This window comes from Siphateles boraxobius, unplaced genomic scaffold (genome assembly GCF_051911475.1).
Source record: "Siphateles boraxobius isolate OS27281-9 unplaced genomic scaffold, OSU_SipBor_1 5, whole genome shotgun sequence".
Lineage (NCBI taxonomy): Eukaryota > Metazoa > Chordata > Actinopteri > Cypriniformes > Leuciscidae > Siphateles > Siphateles boraxobius.
The window spans coordinates 27,481,970-27,501,921 of NW_027509141.1; the positions used below are offsets into that span (position 1 = coordinate 27,481,970).

General features: G+C 37.7%; 1 protein-coding gene across 2 annotated transcripts in view; it reads right to left on the reverse strand.

Moving 5' to 3' along the window:
- chd5 (chromodomain helicase DNA binding protein 5) overlaps positions 1–19,121 on the reverse strand; it is a 39,923-nt gene extending 20,802 nt beyond the window's left edge. For both annotated transcript variants that reach the window (XM_077203642.1, XM_077203641.1), the window contains exons 1-17: positions 18,837–19,121; positions 13,454–13,611; positions 8,086–8,277; positions 7,890–8,008; positions 7,281–7,522; positions 6,781–6,893; positions 6,400–6,529; positions 5,501–5,667; positions 5,185–5,403; positions 3,712–3,918; positions 3,411–3,622; positions 3,175–3,306; positions 1,581–1,689; positions 1,273–1,464; positions 992–1,192; positions 580–717; positions 80–201 (exon numbers count right to left, since the gene is read on the reverse strand). In XM_077203642.1, coding sequence (XP_077059757.1) covers positions 80–201; positions 580–717; positions 992–1,192; positions 1,273–1,464; positions 1,581–1,689; positions 3,175–3,306; positions 3,411–3,622; positions 3,712–3,918; positions 5,185–5,403; positions 5,501–5,667; positions 6,400–6,529; positions 6,781–6,893; positions 7,281–7,522; positions 7,890–8,008; positions 8,086–8,277; positions 13,454–13,611; positions 18,837–18,903 — 2,720 coding nt within the window. In that variant the 5' untranslated portion in view covers positions 18,904–19,121. The remainder of the gene's footprint in view (positions 1–79; positions 202–579; positions 718–991; positions 1,193–1,272; positions 1,465–1,580; positions 1,690–3,174; positions 3,307–3,410; positions 3,623–3,711; positions 3,919–5,184; positions 5,404–5,500; positions 5,668–6,399; positions 6,530–6,780; positions 6,894–7,280; positions 7,523–7,889; positions 8,009–8,085; positions 8,278–13,453; positions 13,612–18,836) is intronic.
- Between the last annotated feature and the right edge of the window lie 831 nt (positions 19,122–19,952).

Genomic DNA, 19,952 nt, shown 5'->3' on the forward strand with positions numbered 1-19,952 from the left:
GCTCTGCGGGGGATCATTATTCTACGAGCGGATCTACAGTATGAATCACCAGGTGAATCATACAGTCTGCAAATCTTACTTGAAGCGCTCCGGAGTGAGAAAGTTGAGCAGGTGAAAAAGCTCTTCGAGATTGTTCTGCAAAGGGGTTCCGGTCAGGAGCAGCTTATAGTAGATTTTGTAGCCGTTCAGAATTCTGAAAAACTGAGCGTTGATTTATTGATTATAATTTATTAAGTAACCTTAAAAATATCTAAAGCTATAAATAATAATATTACAATATAAAGTGGGGCACAAAAGTCACTGAAAAATTGGCTATTCAAAATCTAATTTAAACCTGAAAATGATTTAGTTGTTATGACATAAATTTTTTAGGATTTTAAACAATATGCAACTAAGGTCAAATTTAAAAATACATATTTTAAAATTCTGCACTATTGGGAAAAACTGGTAATAAATCAAATATTTAATATTAAATTCAAATAATAATTTTAATAATTAATTTTTATTTGACATTTTACAATTGTTATGACTATGATGATGTCAGCAAAGCAAATGTAAATCTTTCCTTGAATTCTGTACCTTTGACTGGTTATTCTTCAGTCGATGGGCTTCATCCACAACCAGACATGCCCAGGTAATAGAGCCAAGTATGGCCTGATCAATGGTGATCAGTTCATATGACGTCAGCAGGACATGAAACTTTATCGGCGTGTCCTTCTGTGATGGAAAAGTGCAATATAACTACTGACTCTGATCAGAAACAATGCATCTCTAAATGAAACCTTTCAGAAGCTAGGATACTTAGGATAAATTGTTTGGATGCTCAAAAATGTATTCAGGTACCAGTAAAAATCATCTTTGAAATTTGTAAACAAAAAAGTGTGTTCGTGCAAAATATTGTTTTGGTTGGAACACGGGGAAAAGAATTAGAATGTTTCACTCTGAATTAATTATAACATTGGGCTGACGTTAATCAACAACATTCTCTCACCTTCATGCGGAAAACCTTGCGACCCGATTTGACGGCGCAGTCCTCGAAGGTAAATTCATTTTCGCGTATGACGGCCCTACTGTCTTTGTCCCCTGTGTAAGTCACCACGTAGAAATCCGGAGCCCACATCTCGAACTCTCTCTCCCAGTTAATGATGGTGGAGAGTGGCGCACTGACCAGAAACGGCCCTTTGGAGTGACCCTGAAACAAGCAACTCAGTTACACTCTGTTTCTTTCCACTCTCAAATGCATTTGAAAGAAAGTTCAAGTGGCACCCAGACCTCTTTGTAGAGTGAGTAGAGGAACACTATAGTCTGCACAGTCTTGCCAAGGCCCATTTCATCAGCCAAGATTGTATCGGTTCCTTGGGCCCAAGAGAAGCGCAACCAGTTCAGGCCTTCCAGCTGGTATGGGTGCAACGTTCCCCCTGTCTCATCGATGTACCATGTCTGCTGTTCAAACTTGATGGTGGGCTGTGTCCAATGACATATAAATTTGGAAGAGAGTGATAATGGGATTCAATCTAGCCAAAAAAAAAGTGAAAACTGAAAAAGAGGCAAAAAATACATTAAGCAAAATAGCAACTCACATCCACAACTGGAGTGTCTGGTGGAGGTTCTCTCCTCTTCCCTTCCTCTTTGAGTCTCTTTCCCTTTCTAAACAGCAGGGGGTGATAACTTTCACCGAGCACCTGATTCCTGGAAAACGTGTGAGTGTAAGTGCTTTTCACACATAGCGTTCCATTACTTTCTTTTAAGCAATAGAGGCACAAAAAAAAAATTATTGTGAGAAGTTTATCATATTAGATATAGATAAAATATGATTTAACATAAAGTGAACCTAGCATAAACAGCTTAGTTTTAAACACATCAAATATGTTTATTTCTGCCTAAAAATTGTGGTTTTGGCTTTCAACCATGTCATAATTTTGACCTTTTTAACTGATATGTAGTTTACAGTATAAAAACGAAAAAAATCTATTTGTAATGTTATTGTAGTAAAAAAACAAAAAAAGAACTAATTCTAAATAGCAAAACTACCAATAAAATATAACACATTAATATTTGAAAAATGTAAAAAATATAATATGAAATACTTTCTAGAGTATGATCTGGTAAACAAGTAAATTTTTCCATTCATTATAGTTTTTACTACATTTCTAAAGTTCAACCATACAACCAAAGTTATTGTAAAAAATGATAAAAAAAATTATATTTTTTTATTAATTGAAATAATATTCAATTACAGGTATTCATTTTGTTTTGCCTATATATGTTTTATTTTACTCTCAAAGTGACGGTAGCTATTAGCTTGCATTATATGAATCACCAAGGATCACGGTTTCAGCTAAAAATCTTCTTTACTGTTCCACTGATTTAAAAAAACGACACCTACATCTTAGATGGCCTGAGGGTGAGTAAATTAACAGCAAGTTTTTTTTTTTTTGATGAACTATACTTTTAATTTGAAACACTGTTACTAATTGTGGTATATATATATATATATATATATATATATATATGTTATGAATTCTGTCCGTGTTTCCCCGTTCTTTGTGTTTTTGGTTTAGTCCTGTTTTCTGTTTCTTGATTAGTCGTTCCCCGTTAGTCTTCCCAGGTGTTTCAGATTAACCACGCCCCCTTGTTATCTTGTTCAGTTTGTTTGCCCTTGTATTTAAGCCCTGTGTTTCAATCCAGTCTTTGTGAGTTCTTGTATGTGTTTGTCTGTGTCTGTGTCTGTGTCTGTGTCTGTGTCTGTGTCTGTGTCTGTGTCTGTGTCTGTGTCTGTGTCTGTGTCTGTGTCTGTGTCTGTGTCTGTGTCTGTGATTGTGATGCAGTTCGTTGAGTCTTGTTCCTAGCCTGGGTCTTCGCCTAGTTTTCAGTTTAACAATAAAGTGTGTGTGCTGCATTTGGATCCTGCTTCCTCCTTACTTCAACCGCCTTCGTAACTATATATATATATAAACACTGTCTATTTAATTTGGATGTGTTTGTTTATTGCTAAAATGCATTGCAGTGATGCAGAAATTGCAAGCATTCAATTAAATAAAAATAATAATAAATCTAAAATATTTAGCTTGAATTTCTAAGGCTACAATACATTATGTAGTACCCTCTTCAGGAAAGTTCTACATTCGTGTTGACGTACCATCTAAATCTACATCCAAACTTGAAACGGCTTACCTATGGTCCCAGTAGGCTTGTTTAAAGCTGTCATAATCTGGGACGGTGAAGTCATCAGCCTCCCAGGTGCACTGGTCATATGGCAAATCTCTCCACTTGATCAGGTAGTGTACATCTCCATCCTTATCAAAACTTCAACATACACAACACAGTTTTTTAAAGCATATAAATAAATCAGAATTTTCGGCAAGAAAAGCAGAGTAGCTTTAGGCTTTAGTGACTGTGGCTCACCGTACCTGTGGTTGTGAATCCGGTGAATGATCATCCATTCCGGCTTGATGCCGTAACGGTAGAATCGTTCCTCCATGGCTGCATACTGAGGGTCTTTGCTCCTCCTCTTCTCGTTGTTAAGCTCCTCCTCCCCAGAGCCATAGTCGTACGGTGGCGGTTCGTCCATGTCGTTCTTCCGCTGGTAGTTACGGTACATTACTGTGTGATACAGCTCCAACTGCATCAAGGGAAAGAACTTAAGATGAGATACAGGAACAAGCCAAAAGAGCATTCCTGATTTATGATGTGGTAATGTGGGAATCCCACCTGCAGTTCGCTGACCCAGGAGCAGTGCCAGTAGGACAGGCCAGCCCATTTCACAAACAGCTGCCTCTCTGGACGGCCCTTCAGTGGTATTTTTGCCAAACCATCCACCTTCTCTCCATCTTGCCCAGGGGGAACCTCAGGCGGTAGAGGAGGATCGCCCCACGCCCAGTGCAGAATCTTCTGGACTTTCCCTTTTAGCGGTGGGCACTAAGGGAAATGTGGATGCGGAATACTGTTCAACTTCAAACACTGTTCAAAACAATTTGTATATTTACTTGCGGTTTGAGTATGATTCCAGCAGAGCTTAAAATAATTAGATTTATATATATATATATATATATATATATATAAACATTTGTGAAGTCATACTTATGCTGTTTTTTTTTTAAATATTCTATTCATCAAAGAATCCTGAAAAATGTATCATGGTTTCCACAAAAATATTAGGCAGCACAACTCTTTTCAACATTGATGATAAGAAATGTTTCTTGATCACCAAATCATTATATTAGAATGAAGAATAATATTTGTGACACTGAGACTGAAGTGTAATGGCTGCTGAAAATCACATTAAAAAATATTAAAAATAGAATAATAGTTATTTTAAATTGTAATAATATTTTACAATTTTGCTGTTTTTCATCAAATAAATGCAGCCTTGGTGAGCATAAAATACTTTTTTCAAAAACATTTTTCAATTTTTACTGGCCCCAAACTTTTGAACGGTAGTGTAGCTTGGCTTCATCCAGTAAATCAGAACAACCAACCTCTGCACCGTGCGCTTGCTCCGAAAGACAGCAGTGATGTGTATGTAATCCTATAAATATTCAATTGCACTGTGTAATGTATACTTGCACAAACAGATGAACATTATAGCTGAACTACGCAAAGACTCACTTGATTATAACATCAAAGTAGGCATGAGACGGATATTCTGAGTCTTTTCTTTTAATTTGTGATGTATATCTGAGTGAAACAGCTACTCAAACAACAAAATAAATTTAGGGTGGGACTTGATTTCGTCCATGAAGAATTGATTGGACCACTGGATTTTTGTGGTTTGCTACTGATGTGATCTCATGTGACCTTGCGCCAATGTCATCAGAAAAGAGAAGAGATGTTGTTGCAAGTGGGAGGGGAAGTCATTTTGAGTAGAGGTTATGAGGGCACATTAATTCTTTTTTTTTTTTTTTTATAATAATAATAATAATGGTGTGCACAGATAAATCATTTCAAATAAACATTAATTTTTTATTCTTAATTTTATAATTGTTATAATCAACAATAATTGTTCATTTTTAATTTATGGTGACTTTTATGTTTGATATCATATAAATCATGAAATATATCACACATATCATCTTCAAAGCAAGTTTTATTTCCAGCTACTTGAGAGACTGCAAATTTTTCTCAGAGAAAATGATTGCTTTGCAACTGCTTTGACCTGAACTGATCCATGCATATGTTTCTCACCATGCATCGTGGACACAGCCACTCTCCATTGGGAATCTCTGGAAGAGGTGGGTTGAGACAGTGTATGTGGTAAGATGAAGGGCAAGTATCACAGCACAGCAGCTCTCCTCCATCCTTACACACTCTGCAGAACTCCATGTGGTCATCTTCCTCCTCGCCTGCAACATCGTCTTCCTCCTCCTCGTCATCTTTGGCCTCCCACTGAATGCCTTCTTTTTCCTGAGAGATGAGGTGGTAAAATGTCAATCTCAATAGAACTAGAATGTATTGCTTTGCATGTATATGCTTGTTTTCAAGCAGGAAGGGATTTCCTCACACAGTGAGGGCAGCTCCATTTGCCTTCTGGGGCTTTCTCGAGTTCTGGATCCAGACACACCAGGTGATATGCTCTGGGACAGGTGTCACATAGAATGATCTCTCCTCCCTGCTGACAAACCTCACAGTAGTCTTGATGGTCTGTCTCGTAGCCATCTCCATCCTCTCCTACACGAATACAGTTTAATGAGAAACCTGTTATTGTTTTATGGAACATAAGTATTGCACAATTTCAACACATAATACTTTATAATTTTAAAAACAATATTTCAGTACAACAATGATTCTGTCATTAAGACACTACTGCTCAAGTTTGTGGTGAGTAAGACTTTTTGAAATAAATTAATTATTACCTTTTTTCAGCAAGGATTGAATCAAAATTGATCAAAAGTGGCAGTAAAGACATTTATAATGTCTACAAAATAATGTTCTAATTAAAATCAGTTATGTTCTTTTGAACTTTCTATTAATCAAAGACTAATGAAAACAAATGATCAGCTTCCACAAAAATATTAAGCAGCACAACTGTTTGCAATATTGATAATAATAAGAAATGTTTCTTGAGCATCAAATCAGCTTATTAGAATGATTTCTGAAGAATCATGTGAGTAATGATGCTGAAAATTCAGCTTTGGCATTACAGGAATAAATTACCTTTTAAAATATATTAAATATATAATAAATGATAATAATATTTCACAATATTACTTTTTTACTAAAACTAAAACTATACATAAAAACATTTTTGTTATTTAAATAAATCTGAAAAAAAATCTAATATGAATATTAGATTAAAAATTAAAACTAAACTAAAATTAGAAAATGAAATAAAACAACGCACATAACAAAATTACTACATTTCTATCATTATAATAATTATTATTAGTAAAAGCACTTCACTTTTTCTTTTTTTACGCCCTCGGCGGGTCGACTTCTTTTTTGGTGCCGCTGAAGTGTCTGAGAGTACAGAGGCACTGTGAATGCTGATGTCATCAAAGTCTGAAAAGTCATCCAGGAAATCTTCCTCGCTCTAAGAAATTAAACATTAAAAAGTCTCAGATCAGAAGCTACTAAACATGAGAAGGTCATAACATGAAAACCAACTTCAGAAAGTCCCTAATAAAACTGGGTGGAACCAGAAATCTAGGCAAGTATATCATTATTTGTTCTGGGAAGTGGAAACTATTAGGAACGGTCAAAAAAATCTAGGGAATCTTTCCATGTGCTATAGGTTAACTGGTTAAGCCCTTGTAAGTGTTCAGATAGTGAAAAGGCACTCACCGAAGATCCTTTTTTCCTCTTTCCACCCTGGCCTGCTTTCGTTTTGGACTTCTTCGGTTTCCCTTTCTTTTTTGTTTCTTTCACTGACTTACTTTTTTTTTTAGCACCAGGCCCTGCAATGCAGTCCAGATGAGATAAACAAAACAGAAACATTTTTTTGTGAGATCTGAAAACAATACTCCATTCTTTAGACATAAATAAAACACATTTTTACGTTTGCAAACCTGCTTTTTTGTAAAGAAGCTGAAATGATATATGTATACAACAAAGTTAAATTATATTAATTCATTAATATTTTGATGTTAAAATACTTCCTCTTATCCCAGCTTAGTATCCAGTCAAATATAAATAAACCATTCATTGGATGAAATTACAGTTGCAAGCACATTTGGATAAAGAATAACTGATATTAATCATGTTACATATGTAAACAATGTAAAAACCTCCACTAACTGCTTTAGAAATCCAACCCTAGATAAACAAAACGATTATTACGTTACCCTTTCCCTCTTTGGTTTTGGCTTTTTTGATTGGCCCAGATGGTGAGATCTGTTGGATACTTCTAATACAAATGGGCGGAGCCACATTGACAGTTTCCACAGCAGCCGCCACAGCAGCCGCCACAGCAGTTGCAGAGGTGCCTTTAAAAGGGTTGTTCGCGCTGAACTCTCTCCATTTTGCTCCAAGCACTGTCATCATTTTTGACATGGGGATCTTGGGGTTCTTCTTGGCAATGAGGGGCCTAACCACAAAGAAAAATGGCAAAGAAAAACCTATTCTTAGACACTGAAGTTGAGATTAGTGTGGCAAATTAGCTACGATATGCCATGCATTGTGGTGATTTTACTCTAGGTAAAAGACGTTCACAGGAAGTATTAACCAGAAATTGGAAATATATACAAAAAAGTGTCTATCACATCAAATATCATGCTGGTTACAATAGACGTGCATTGTGAGGGTCTGACAGCTCATCTTGTTTCAATCCCTGTTATTAGAAAACCTGTCATCATATAATGTACTTCATACAGGCATTAGCACTTGCCAGAAGAAATGTTTTAAAATAGAACACGTCTTGACAACATCCAAGCAGAAGGACTTTGAAATCCTACCTAAGAAACTGGCTAAAGGCTTTGTAGTTGGTGATGGTTTTATAGTCGTCCTCTGAGAAGGCATACTGCACATCTTCAAGACCCCACTCTTGCATCAGTTGACTGGATGACTTTGGTTCCTGGTGTCACATGAGAAACCGTTATTCATTTATTCCCCTGGCTAATAGAGCATAATAAAGAATTTCTATGTGAGAACCTTCATGTTTCCATCATCGTCCTCATCATCGTCCTCATCATCCTCTTTCTTTCGCTGTTTTGTTTTCCTCTCCTTCTTCTCTTTGGGTTTCTTTTTTTTCTTCTTCAGGGTGCTGTAGGTGCTGCTCTCACTCCCCGACCTGTGACCACGATCCTCTCTATCTGACATGTCATCCAGCCCGCTAGGAAGCCCCTGTGGGTGCAAGCACAGACATTAATGGGAGAAACTGTAATGGTCAATATGGCGGCTGTAGGAATGAAAGTCCAGTCTAGCCTTTCAGTTAAAAGAGCTAATCTGCTTTTTAGTGGAGTTTCCACATACATATCCCGGACCCACCTGAAAGATACTTTTCAGGTTTAAGTGTGATTTTAGTGTGAAGCACAATTTATGATACCATTGTTGAATTATTGCTGATTCAAACATGATCTTAACAAACAGTTTTAACAAAGCAGTCAGAGTGTTTCCCATGAATTACCATAATTATAATCAAACCAGATAATTCATAATTAACCGAAAATATACTTCTCATGATAACATAAAATATCTTTACTGTTATGTTTTGTGCCATTGCTTTAGCATAGCATCTGTCAAACTAACACTGAAATAGCAATATGGCTCAGTGCTTTTATAAAATCGCTGATGCGCTGCGTGTTTCAGAGTGAAGCGCAGCACTGTGTTCATTTAAACACGAACAGCTCATGATGATGTGCTCTTCAATGTGCAGTTGGGAACACAACGTGTGCCAGTTATGCTTAATTTTCACATTCCCATAATAAACCATAATTCCCATAAAAGACAGATGATGACAGTTTTTCACTAAATTTGCAATGAGAAGCATTTGACAACCTGTTGTCACAGAAAATTAAAGGGCAAGTTTATCCCACCATTGACAGGACACACAACTACCACTTTGTCGCTTGGTTGTTCATAAAGAGATTGTAAACTAATCCATATGTATCGAGCGGTTTAGTCCAAATTTTAGGCTTTCATTCAAATAAACATTGATCAGCAAATAGAAACAGAAGCTCAACTGTATATGCTTGTAAGAACAAATCTTATCAGTTCTTGCGGAAGGTCAAACATGCAGCGTAACACGAGAATGAACCTCATTGGTTCTTGCACGTCAAGCTACCATATCTTACGTGTGCGTTGCTTAATGTTTATATGTGAATAAAAGCCTAAATTAAATCTGTTCATCATAAAAAGCAACCATGTCTCTTCAGAAAATTTGGACTTAACTAGATTTTATAAATTAGTTTAACGATCTCTTTATGAACTTTTTGAAGGGTCAAAGTGGTAGTTGCATGAACTGTCAATAGAGGGTCAGAAATTTCTCAAATTTTATTAAAAATATCTTGATTTGTGTTTTGAAGATAAACGAAAGAATTATGGGTTTGGAATGACATGAGGGAAGTTTCATTTTTGGGTGAACTAACCCTTTAAAGGTCTTTTTAAAGGTCCAGCAGTTTTACGCCAAAATAAACGTTTAAGGATTTAACTCTTGCACGTGTAGAAATAAAGACATAAGAATTGTAATTTCACTACTGTAAAATAATTATTACAATATAAAATATTCATTTATTTTACACTACAGTTGTATTACAATAGTGATATATTTTTCTAGAAGAGATCATAATAATAATAATTATAATTTTAAATGAGGATATTATCATTATTATATGAATTACCCCATTCATTGTAGCTATACTGTACATGCTTATGTCCACTGTACACAGAAAATAGCTACCTGGAGGTGTTATTAAGTCAACTGACTTATCCTAAAGCGACTTTGGTACAAGCTTATTAAAAATAGCACTATAAACTTTATAATGGACAATTTAAGTATTCCGGAGCACAAAAATCTTAACTTAAAATATAACTTCAGTACATTGTAGGAGCATTTAAACAGAAATCCTTTAAACTGGTAAAGACCTTGCATCCATAGATTTTAGGCCTAATTAAAAACAGGCTTATACTATGGCATAACTATTGATAAATGTACACTCAACTCCACATTTTCAATAAAGGAAAAAAACAGATCATTACGACACTATTATTAGTAACATATGGAAGCAGGGAAACCAATCAAAATGATCATACTGCTAGGGAACGCACGTTTCTGTGGGTAAATTACTGTGTGAGTGTGTGTGTGTGATTGGAGAAAGCCTGTTGCTGTGCTGCAGCTGTGCACTGGCTGGCAGACGTCTCCTCAGTGCAGGGTAGGCCGGTATTGCCGCAGAGCGCACAAACTCCACCAGCAGCCGTTCGGAGTTGCCATGGAAACCAAACTGTGCAGTGTTGGGTGGGGGGGGGGGAGGGTTGGGTTGTAGGGGGAGCTCTCTCCACTGCAGCAGCCAATGGAACAGCGCCATCCAATCAGATGCGTTTGCATAACGAGCTTGTTATGAAGAGTCCCCATGGTTGCAGTGCCTGTGTTCTAGGGCCCGTCTAGACAAATCTCAATCACGTACATGGGGGAGGGAGAGCCAGAAAGTGAGAGAGGAAGAAGAGAGAGGTAAAGAGGAGGGATGCCAAAGACTAGAACCACTAAAAAGCTCCACAGCTGGAGTTGAAAGGTCTCCCAAAATCTAAACCACAATAATCTAACAATTTACCTCAAAGGGAAAAAAGATCCAATGTAAATAATGTGCCACAAAGAGGTTCCCAGGCTGACACAATCCTGCAGTTCTTCCCTAAAGAAAATGCAGTATTTTTATAGAAATAGTTCAGCTAAAAAAGAAAATTCTGTCATAATTTATTTACCCTCATGCTGTTAAAAACCTGTCTGAGTTTCTTTCATCTGTGTAACTCGAAAAAGAAATGTGAGGCAGATTTACCATTTTACAGGCATCATCATCGGCTCTTGTGTCTTGTGACTATTAACAATATTGAATGTTAAATCTAGTTAAGTGACCTATGGCAAATGGGAAGATACTGAACAAACAAATACAATTTCAGGCTTTTCCACATTATTTTATGGCTTCACAAGTTAGAGTCGTATATGAGTTGCATATGAGTTGTATGAACAAAAAATTTATTAATCTGTATTTTCATTATATTTTACAGTAAAAATATACTTATACTTAAATATACTTACTAAACATACTTAAAACAAAACACATTTATTCCAGAATCAATAATGCATTAAGACATTACTGCATAAGACAAGAGAAAATATCTTAAATAAAGCTTATTTTACTTACCCCAATTTGTATTTTTGTTTGGTAACATCATGCAATAAGGTTAATGCGTTAACTAACAAAGAGCCTTTGTTACAGTATTTATACAACTGTTCATTGTAAGTTCATGTTAGCTTAGGCCCATTAAATAATATTAACAGATATAACTTTTGATTATAATAATGTATTAGCAAATGCTGAAATTAACATTAACTGCAGTTAATAAATGCTTTAGAAGTACTTTTCATTGTTAATTAAATTACTGATGTAGTTAACGTATGTTAACAAATGGGACATATAGTAAAATGTTACCTTTTGTCTTGTTTTAAACATAAAACAAACCAAATGTATTATGGTTTATATGCTTGTAATATCGTTGTTTTAACATTTGATTTTTTTTCTAGAAAACAACACAATAATACAAATATTTTATGAAATTTTATATTTTAGAAATTGTATTATTTTTTTGCAGTGTTACTTCTGTGCTACTTTTTTGTCCTTTTTGGAGCTTGACAGCCCCAGTAACTATTCACTTTAATAGAAAGTATGGAGAGAGAAAAAAGCAGCGTGAACACTGTTGCAAAAGAAAGTCACACGGGTTTAGAAAGACATAAGAGTGAGCAAATGATGAAAGAATCTTCATTTCTGGGTGAAATATGCCTTTAAATACTGCATTTTCTTTGGGAATGCACTGCATAACAGTGTCTGACATCTTCATGATCTTTTTCCGTTAGATATTTTTTCCAAAAAACATCCCCATCTTCAACGCACCCAGACCAGAACAAAACCAAAACACTCATCTGTACAACTGATATGTCACTTATCATTGTTTACATCTGAGAAAGCATCAGTTCTCACTCTCCTGTTACAATCCCCAGACTCTCCACAGTCCATCAGGCTCCGGCGCAGGTGGCCGGCTTTGGCGAGCTGAGCTGTTAGATTTGCGGACAGCAGAAGGGCAGGCGAAGGTTTTGACCCGCATTGATTTGAGCCTGTGTCTGACACGGCACTGCAGAGAGAGCATGACTGACGCCGAGAGGGGCTCTTAGCTGCTGAGGGGAGACCTCTCTGCCCTCTCCACGGCACATTTAACACTGCTGAGAAGGAGGGAGGGTTGAAAGAAAGACTCTGTGCAAGGAGAATCTGTGAATCTGTGCAAGGAGGCAGAGAGAAAGTGAGGGAGGATTAGGGCGGAGAAAGAGAGGAATCCCTCTCATTATCTCATTGGTAAGCACAGTCAGCTGGGGGGACTGTGACCGACTGACCTGTCAAACGTTTTATCTCTCACCAAGGCTCGGAAGGAGGACTGACTGAAGGAAACAAAGCTGATCGGTAAACAACACAACAAAATACCCCGAGGTCAGGAGAGTCGTTTCATACATTCACCTCATGAGAGCAGCGCTTATGCCACAGCCGTGTTGACAATAGCGCACCTGGCCTTTCTTATTAGTGCTATTATGATTTGTATGCTGAAGTCAGACCAGGGCACTACTTGTTATATGGATGGTCTAACGTCAGCGTAACTTTTCTGAGAAGAAACCCTGTTTTTCATAAGATAGTTTCCATTTTTAGTCCCTTGTGTTCTGTGGAATACAAAAGAAGGTATATTTGTTGGATAGTTTAGAACAAAAAAAATTTCATACTAAGAAAGTATGTGGGGTTCAATGCTGTTTTGGACCCCATTGACTTTCATTGTATGGACAAAAACATTCTTCAAAATATCCTCTTTTGTGTATTGTTCAGAAGAAAGAAAGTCATGTAGGTTTGGAATGACATGAGGTTGAGAACAATATATCATATTCATGATGAAAAACAGTTTATTTCCTGCTCCTTTCTTGTGTGCGTTGAACTGGAATTGTTTATTTGAACTGGAATTTTTATTTCATAAAAAATAAATGGATGTTTTAATGATAACTTGACCAAACTAGTAGTATCTGACTGAACGTTTCATTTGACTTGTCCCAAGTTTTCCCATTAAAAATCTTGTTACCTCACTGATGACACATTTATAGTAACTGATCATTACATTTAAAGCCATTCAAAAACAAAGATGCTATAAATACCATAACTACAAGTTTAACAAATGTACGTCACATGAAAACAAATTCCATTCTGATTGATCACATATCACACTGTATATTTCATCAATGCTTCAAACAATCAGATATAACAATTATAAAGTTTCTTACCTCCTTCTTCTTCTTTTTCTTAACTTTGGGCTCCTTTCCCTCCATTATCTTGCTGGGTTTCTTCTTCTTATGCTGTTTAACCGAATCATCCTCAGAGAAGAATCTCTCTAGCGGCGACAGGGGGACACTCCTCTGACGTTCACCTTCCTCATCCTCATCTGAGAAAAAACAGAGGAGGTTCACAGTTACAAGACACATCACATCTCCACCATCCATCCATCCCGATCTCATGAAAAAAGTAACTATGTTACGATTATGTATGAATTTATACAAAATCTATGCCTCGATTGTTTTTTTTTTTGTTTTGTTTTTATGAGTTGGCGATTTCATATGAAATAGTAAGAAATCTATCTATCTATCTATCTATCTATCTATCTATCTATCTATCTATCTATCTATCTATCTATCTATCTATCTATCTGTCTGTCTATCTATATATCTATATATCTGTCTGTCTATCTATCAGTCTGTCTGTCTATCAGTCTGTCTGTCTATCTATCAGTCTGTCTGTCTGTCTATCTATCTATCAGTCTGCCTGTCTGTATGTCTATCTCTCTATCTATCTGTCTGTCTGTCTGTCTATCTATGTATCTATCTGTCTGTCTGTCTGTCTGTCTGTCTATCTATCTATCTATCTGTCTGTCTGTCAGTCTGTCTGTCTGTCTGTCTGTCTGTCTGTCTGTCTTCTGCTGGGGGCTTGTCTGTGTAGCTGAGACTCCTTTTAGAGGAAAAGCAAAGATTTTAGTTGATACACTGAAAGGGGAGCGAAAATAGAGAGGTGAGGTCTCTGCCACCTGCTGAACTGTGAATCTCTCACTGTAAACAAAAAAACTACTGTCTGGCAGCACATATTCACTGTAAGACTTCAATAATGCCACGCTGTCAAAAAGGCTAAGCTCAACAAAAAAAAAAAAAGACATCAGTGAGGCATCCTGTGCCACCGGAGCTCTACGGTACGACTCCTGCCGACTGTCTATCGTCAGCTCAGACGGCGGCCCATGAAATATGCAGCGCGTGTGGTGGAGTCAATCAGCTAAAGCCCTGTCCCGAAGCCCATCATGCCCCGTGGGAGCTGCCAGAGATGGGGCTTTCCCAGCCCCTTGGATGCTATCCTCGAAATCCACTTAACCTTCATTTAGCTGCTACTGTTTGAGGACTTCAGCTCCGGTGAGAGCAGACCCTATGTGGTTCAAGCTCGGTTTGAAACCCTACAGGGCATTTCGGGTATTTACTCACGCAAAATACAGAGCTCCCCATCTTTCTGTCAGCTGCTGGGAGGCTTTTTCTTATTTCAATCTTCTGCTGCACATAAACAGAGCAGTTGCCTGTGAGATGACGGATATTTAGGGCAGTGCGTCTGCAGTACATCTCACAGGGAGGCTCTTTCATGTCGGCAGAATATGTCTGCTGCCTGCCAGGCGCATCAAGCTCACTTCTCGTCTTCATTCATTTCTCACTTACAGTCGCGGTGATGTAATACAGCACTCTTGAAGTGGGGATTTCTGGCAGAGGTTTTACATTGTCAACTGATTTTTAAGGTGAAAATTAACATTTATAAATCAAACCAATGTGAATATTAATATATAAAAACAAATAAGCTGAATTAAGTGTGTGTTTTTTTCAATGTTAAGACTTTATTCAATTCCCATTTAATATGCAAAGAAAATGCTATTTTTGCATCCCGGAGTTGCTGGAATAGGCGGTCACGTTCTGTGCTATGTTCCCGGGTAAACAGAGCCTCGGCCAGGAATCGCCAGGTGTTTAAAAGCTGTGCTGCTGCCATTTGCTAACTGGTACCAAGCCTGAAAATGTCATGACATGCAGCCATATATTTCTGTGTCAGCTAAGCACGGACATTGGGGTAACTTTGACCTTGTAACAAGGACTGGGTCATTGCCACACTCCATTAGAGATGGGATTCAAGGCCGGGCTCGCTGTTAAGAAGGGGAACGTTTACAGGAGAATGCATTAACTGACTGGCAGAGTGTGTATGTTAATAGTGCCCCCAATGTTAATGTGATGAAACAGCATGGTCAGAACACCCCCTCATTGAGACCTTCAATTTTTAAAGGAGCTATCTCTACTTTCTGAAGACTATATCCTTTCTCTAAGTCCGAGGCTGATTCACAATCCTTTGCTTTGCTTTGCAAAGACATACAGTGGCAAAAATTGCAAGTACACAAGCAGTCTAAAATGAATGTCCTAATAACCCATAAAACTAGAACAAAGGCGATGAAATTGAGTTTAGATGCTCTAATTATTTTATTCCAGCATGCATATTCTATACTCCAGTAATGTGTTGGTAAAATTCACAAGATGTTTTAATTTGACACACACTGTGGAGTCTGATGCAGAGACTGATGACACACAGACATATGTGTGTGATGCAACAATGATTTACACGCATGCACAAACTCCAGCAAAGAAGGAAGGGGTGTCAGCTTTCACAGCGCAGCTTCCAAAAATAACCCCCACCAATCAGAGTGATGAGCAAAGGGAAGCTCATGATAATCTTTCAATTTCAAAGATAAGACTATGTAAAAGAAAACCAGACTGTGAGTGGAGGAAATAGAGGCAAAAAACACTCAAATGACTTTGGATCAGTTTCATCCTAATGCGTCCTAATGAGAATCACCACAAACAGAACTTTTACCAGCAATGATGGGGCACGACGTACAAATGAAAGAGTGCTAACAAGAACAAGAACTCATTTACTCACCCTCATGTCATTCCAAACCTACAAGACTTTCTTCCTTCTAAACGGTACTCAAAATAATGGGGTCAATGGGTCCAATGTCTGATTTTCATTGTATGGAAAACAAAAAACATCTTTTCAAAATGTCTTCTTTTCAGCGATATACAGAAAAGTCATACAGGTTTTGAACGACATGAGATTGAGTAACTTAGAGAATTTAATTTGTGGGTAAATAATCCATTGAATCTGCTATGAATCTTAAGACTGCAAACCTTCGGAAATCTGGGAAAACTCCCTCTTTCTCTCTGGAGCCGCTCCATCCTTTGTTCCTGATGTGGCACACGAAGAATGTGGAGTCAAGTTGCAACAATTTTAAAGTAACTGATTAAAATGTACATATCTTAACAGAGCTGATGCACATCCATTAACCAAATCCGATGGAGGTGAAATAACATGCAAATTTTGAGCTTGCTTTTGAATTCTTTATCATATTTCATTCTCTTAACGTTCTTATAAATCATCCGTTTGTTTCTTTGTATCTGCGTTTAGGGCATGCACCAGTGATCACTTCATTGCTCCTGCTGTGGGCACCAGTCATGTGTTCTGCAGTGTTTGGATCGTGCAGTAAACACTACAGTACTGTTTGCAAATCTCACTTCGATGGCCTACTATACTGCATTCTCAATATAAGTCCCATCACATTACTGCATCTTAGATTCACTGTAATGAATTAAAAATAAAGACAAATATGCTTTACGGCTCTTTGCAGAGAAGCTAGAGATTAATTGTTTGAATGGAATTGTATTGTACAGGAATCATTATGCAGTGGTTGGCAACAAATTAATTAAAAACTCATTTCACATCTTAAATATTAGCTAAATTCAAGTTATATTTAATAATCTCACCAAAAATTCATTAGCCGCCTCAGAATAGGAACCAGTGAACATGTTCTGGCCTGCACAATGAAAGCAATCACAGTGAATGGGACTAAACAGCATAACCCAAAATCCTGGCTAGTCCTGCACTGCATAGATTTCTCATTTTTAGCACATGCGGGGGCTTACTGTCTACACGGAAAGAGCATGCTGGCTCATAAATTATTTCTCAATTATTAATTCTTCTGCATACTGCACATTATTTCAAACCATTTGCAGCATGCAGCCGCTTCATCTCTGGCTTGTTGCCGCCTAGTAAAAAAAAAACACGGTAAATACGCGATTGGGGTGCAAATGAGATAGTCGTGCTCAGGTCGGTCACGTGATTAATTTGTGACCAATTCAGAGGCAGCCTAGACTGAGCTGTGAGCGAAAAACTATAAATGTATTGATTTTATTGAACTGAGGGCCATGAGTGGTTCTTTGCTACACGGCTTCTCGATCACACCACCAATACTCTCACAATCTATGGCTTTTGAGACCAATCTATTGTAAAAAAAAAAACAAGATTGATGAGTCTTTTCTTTTTTTTTTTAAATAAGATGCACGCCTTCCACCTACACTAGAAGCATAAACAGACAGTGTGACATTATTAGAATAGTCAAACAGATTGTCAACAGCAGTGATGAACCCATGGATAAGGTTGGCTTTGGAGTTAACCTTGAATATTACCAGAGAACCAAATACCCAGCATCAACGTGAAGAATAACAACAATAAGAAGAACAATTTTCTGTAAAGCAGTTTTTGCACAAAAAAATCTGTTACATACATTCATTTAAATTAAGCACATACCCCACTTTCAGGCAACACCACAATTCTACACTGTAATTCCAATTTTGATGAACTGTAGCCTATCATTATCAGTACACTTTACAGTAACAAACAGATTAATAAAAAAAATCAAATAGGTTTGTATCAATAGGCTATATAATCCAATTGCAAAATATAAAATCACCAAATCTATCAAATCCCCACTGTATTTTTACAGTAACGTTTTTACAGTGTAATCAAACTCTTATAAGATACTGTGGACTGTCTTGGCTCAAGTCTGTGTCAAATAGACCACAGAGGCAGAGGATCATTGTAGCTGATGTTTTCCTGTCACACGTGGCTCTGTCAAGCACATGCACTACTTTTACAAGACAGTGTGACCACAGAGAAGCTTTGTCACCATCAGCCCTTACATATTCCTCGGAGGAATACCATAACACCTTTTTGGGAAACTGATGATGCTCCTTTTTTGTGCTTAGATCAGCTCTAAACGATGCATAAAACACAACAGCTCGGTCTTGCATACTATTTTTACAATGTGTCTGCAGCATGCCATGCACTAGACTTTATATTAAAAACAGTCCATCAGGTTTGGATATCATTGTGCACAGTGGGTGCAATATCAGAGCAGCCTGACTGGAAAGAAAAAAGACAGTGGGTCCATGCATAACTCATTTATATGCAAAGACAAATGCGCCTGTAAAAACAAACCGCCGGATGATGGAATACGAACATAGCTGAGAAATGAGAATCGCAGACTGATTGTCTGCTGGCGGACAGTCGCGCTTTAATGACTCAAATACAGTCGGACAGTGTACCGTTATTTTTGGACGAACAGTGTCCGGTGTGAGAACAGAAGCTACTGAGACTATAATAAATCGCACGCGCGTCAAGCCCCTTTTCCTCCGCATTCAACTAGGCGTAGCAGCGCAGTTGTGAAGGGCAGAACTATCCCTCCCCTGTGACTCTTTACCCCCTCACCTGGCACGTCGTCCTCAAAATCCACATCGTCTTGCCCCTCATCTTCATTGCTTAACGATCCGGGCATCTTTACCGCATAACAAGAAAATCACATCCGAGATACAGGGATAAAGTCCTGAAACTTAACCCTCTCTATGCCCAGATTTTCAGATTCAGAGGAGACGTCTACTAAAGGTGAGGTACAATGTTTCTTTTAATATGCTCTCAATAAAATAAAAGATGGCTGCCTTGTTTTAAAAAAAATCTTTCCCTTTCTCCCTCTTCTCCATCCAAATCCTCCAGTCTGAAAATAAGAAAGAGACAAAAATGGAACACACATGCCCAGATTGTGACGTCTGGTCGGTTGCCATGGCAATCCATCCCATAGTTTCCCGACACAACTAGTTAGTGCTGTTCTGCTGATCACCGGCTTAACTAGTAGTACTGAGAGCGGCGCGTGCACACGTCTCGCGCTGGCATTGCCCTTTTCCTGCTCAAGTTCGAGGAATGCGAGGTTATACAGGGAGACACACGGGAGAAAGTTCCTCACAATCCCTTTTCAGTCAAGCGAGGGAAACGCATAATAAGAGCTGGGGGGGATAGTTGTCCTGCTTTTTTTTATTTTACAAATTTAGGTCCAACAAATTATACTTTCAAGGTCACGGCTGAACGCACATATCTGACGCCGTAGTGTATAGACGTTTTAAAGGGACGGTTCACTCAAAAAAAAAATGTTTTTAAAAATTGGGGGTGCGCTCTCGCAGTTTTGGTCACCATTCGCTTTCAATGCATCTTCTTGCAATTCTATAAATGTGAATGGTGACTGAGGCCATCATTCTGCTTTCGCATTTTAGGTGAACAAAAAAATTACCAGGTTTCTGTAAACGAAATGTTATTTTTAATTTATTTTTAAAGCAAAAAACATCCAATTTATTCTTGTGACCCTCGTTAAGGACAATCCGTGAATCAGGAGCCGTTACCAAGGATACTGCTGCCAGACTCTCTACGTAATGAAGCAAGATATTTAAAATAATTTTGAGAACAGGCTGGAACAATAAAGAACAATTAAAAACCATATTATATCTTTTGGGGGGGGGGGGGGTAGAACCAAGCTTAAACCCATTTCATGCCGGTTTA